This window comes from Dicentrarchus labrax, unplaced genomic scaffold (genome assembly GCF_905237075.1).
Source record: "Dicentrarchus labrax unplaced genomic scaffold, dlabrax2021, whole genome shotgun sequence".
Taxonomy (NCBI): Eukaryota; Metazoa; Chordata; class Actinopteri; family Moronidae; genus Dicentrarchus; species Dicentrarchus labrax.
Window position 1 is genome coordinate 23,264,340 of NW_026136713.1, and position 3,020 is coordinate 23,267,359.

The window sequence follows — 3,020 nt, forward strand, 5'->3', positions numbered from 1 at the left end:
GCTTTCAAACTGTTGACATTTGACTCTCATGTTGCCCAATCAGTTGCCTTGTGTTGGACAATAACTGATGTCGAACATTAAACCTCAGACAATCCACTTCCATCAAACTTTAAATATGAACAGAAGCAGGAAGACTTGTTGTTGTTGTTGTGGTCACATGATGCAGTTTGTTTTATTGCTGACTGTCTGAACTCAGCCGCAACCTCCACAGGAAGGTCCGCCCACACCTTTCTGACCTTCTTCCTCTCTGGATTCCTTATAGAAACTTTATTTTGCGGAGGTTTCAGACAGCGAGGAGGAGATCGCACTCCAGGACAGGAAGTTGGATCCAGGTGACAACAACAATCTGACTGTCAATCATCAGCTGACGGGACGATGACACCCGCCTCAACATGGAGTCTTAAACGGGCATTGCACTGCAAGCAACACGTCACTGCAAACTTCATCAGCCAATCAGATTCCTAGATTATGTTCAATGTTCAACCCAGAGACATCTGTCATTTTATTCAGGTAACGCTGCGTTTCATTTGAACCGGATAAAAAGACCTTAAGTTATCAGAGAAACAAGCTGAGCTAACATTAGCAGCTAACGTTAGCATTAGCTCGGCTCGCAGCCCCCCTGTGACGTCCTTTGTCTGTCCAACAGCGTGGGAGAAGCAGTGATTTTTAAGGTGGAACTGCTTTATTCAGTGTTTTTAGTGGTTTTGGGGAAGAGGAGACCGATGTCTTCTCTGACTGACTGACTTCCTGTCTGGTGCCACAATGTTGATGTAGCACAAGGTCTGCACAAGGTATTTTATTTTGAAAATCGACCGAATTCTCTATGCTGTTTCTGTGTCTGACTTCCTGTCAGTGTGCTGCTAGACGTGAAAGACCAGCAGCGTATTCTGTGTTGGAGCAGAGCAGGGAGACGCCTCTGAGACGCCACCGTGGCGCTTCTGCTGGAATCACCAGCGTCGTCTAGAACGGGCGCGATTGGCTCCAGTGACCACAGCAGAGTCCACCATGTTGAACCGCCATGTTTCTACAGTAGCCCGGAACGGACAAACCAAACACGGACTCAAGACAGAGACTGTTCATGCTTTTCGCAGCCACTGTAAATTCTCCTACAGCCTGTTCTTATTCCCAGGTCGTCAACTACAGAACCGAGCGGTGTTCAGTTGTAATCTGCGACTTTAAACGCAGGTGGCACTAAATCCTTCACACTGGACCTATACTTTGACCCTAAAGAGATGCGTTGGTGGAGAAACGTAGCACTGAGGTCACAGATGAAGTTTGGATTCATAAAAACGGCTACAGGATGTGAACTCTGACTGCTGCTGGTAAATCTCTGATGTCTAAAGACTTAAGACTTAAAGGTGTATTTGTAGGAACAGAAAGTGTTCATTTACATCCAGGCATGAAAACGGGTCAGGGGTGAAGAAGGTGAGAAGAATATTACCCCTCTAGGGGGGTCTGGGGGCTTTGCTCCCCCTGAAGAAAATTTTGAATATTCCATATTTTAAAGCATCAGTCTGATTCATTTTGAGATGCATTTTTTGCCAACCTGGGGAGAGCTGGAGAAACTTAAGTTCAGCCATGAGTCAAAAATATTATGGCCTCCTTACTAAGTATTATGCATGACGCCATTGTCAGCCAGCCTGTCACTCTAACATTTACAGTACACGAGGCACAATGTGGCTTAATGGTGGACCTGCTGTAACTTAACTTGTCTACTCTTCCATCATGATTGACAGCCAGTACAATGTTATGTAATTCAGATTTTAATACATTTTATTATTTCTTTTTTGTGATTTACCGTTAGCTATACAAGCTAGCAGCTAACTTTAGTAACAATATCTAGCTAATGTTAGGCTAACGTTAACAGTAATTTTCCAGCGGAGCTTTAGCGGGCTAACGTTGCGTTCCCCTCTCCTGCTGTGTTCAATGACTCAATTCATCAAGCTGTAGCTAACGTTAGCTAAGCCTAAACAAAGGTAATGGTATCCCCCCCCGACCTTCCCAGAGAAAGAAACTGGTGATGCGAGGCACTTCGCGCTAATATTTCCATGCAGTCGCGCTCCCTTCTGGCACACGCACCTGTTCGCAATCTCTGGTACCTACACCCCCGCCCCGTACCTACATGCCCCCCCCTAAACATTTTCTCATCGAATCTACACGATTCACGTAGGTCACCTATTTTGGTTTCAAAACGGCGAATTTTGCCGAAAGGTGAGTGATTTTCATGTATGTGTATCCTCCCCCTGATCCTGTGGGTCCCCACTGAATGACACCTGAATCTAAAGGACACAATGGATACTAATCAATCGCAGGTATTGATCGATGTGCTCGCAGTGCGTCCCGTCAGCCTCTCACATTCACATAAGACCTCATCAGCTGACCAACAGAAGCTGCAGCAGAATCCGTCTGACCTTTGACCTCCGTCCTCATCCACCAATCAGACGTGGAGCTTTATGGCTGCTGTTCCAACTGTCCACAGACTCCGCCCCCCTGATGACATCACAGCGCTCCCAATCCAACATGGAGTTTGTCTCCACAACAGAAACGTTGATAAAAAGGAAAACGTGTCTTCGCTGGAGCCGATAGAACTGAAGTGTGAGCGATGAGTTCGGAGTGAGACGAGATGCTTTAGTTTTATAAAAAAGGACATCACTACGAAAAAATGCATCAGCCGGTTTAAAATCTGCAGCGCTTCAATATAAAGTGCTTCATTACATTGTTACGTTTTTACAGTTTCTTATTAAAATATTGTTTTCCCTGGAGTGAAACCATAGTAAACATGTTACACGTTGGTAAAAATAAACATTTGGAATGTCTCTTTTTTTTTTTTAAGAAGTCCCATTGGCTGATTTTGGTCAAGCTGAACTCGTCCCCGGAGCCTGAAACAGGAAACGAGTCCACAGGTTAAAGGTTTCATGGTTCTTCAGGATCAGACAAACAGACGACAGGTGGAGGAGGTGAGCGGGTTAGCAGGAAATGGAGGTGAGAGTGTAGCATCATGGGTAGTCAGCAGCTCCTCT

At 45.4% G+C, this 3,020-nt stretch overlaps 1 protein-coding gene across 1 annotated transcript in view; it reads right to left on the bottom strand.

The window, feature by feature from the left end:
• Positions 1–2,661: 2,661 nt before the first annotated feature.
• slc44a1b (solute carrier family 44 member 1b) overlaps positions 2,662–3,020 on the bottom strand; it is a 27,028-nt gene continuing 26,669 nt past the window's right edge. Inside the window, exon 16 of the mRNA XM_051419883.1 lies at positions 2,662–2,879. Coding sequence (XP_051275843.1) covers positions 2,856–2,879 — 24 coding nt within the window. The 3' untranslated portion in view covers positions 2,662–2,855. The remainder of the gene's footprint in view (positions 2,880–3,020) is intronic.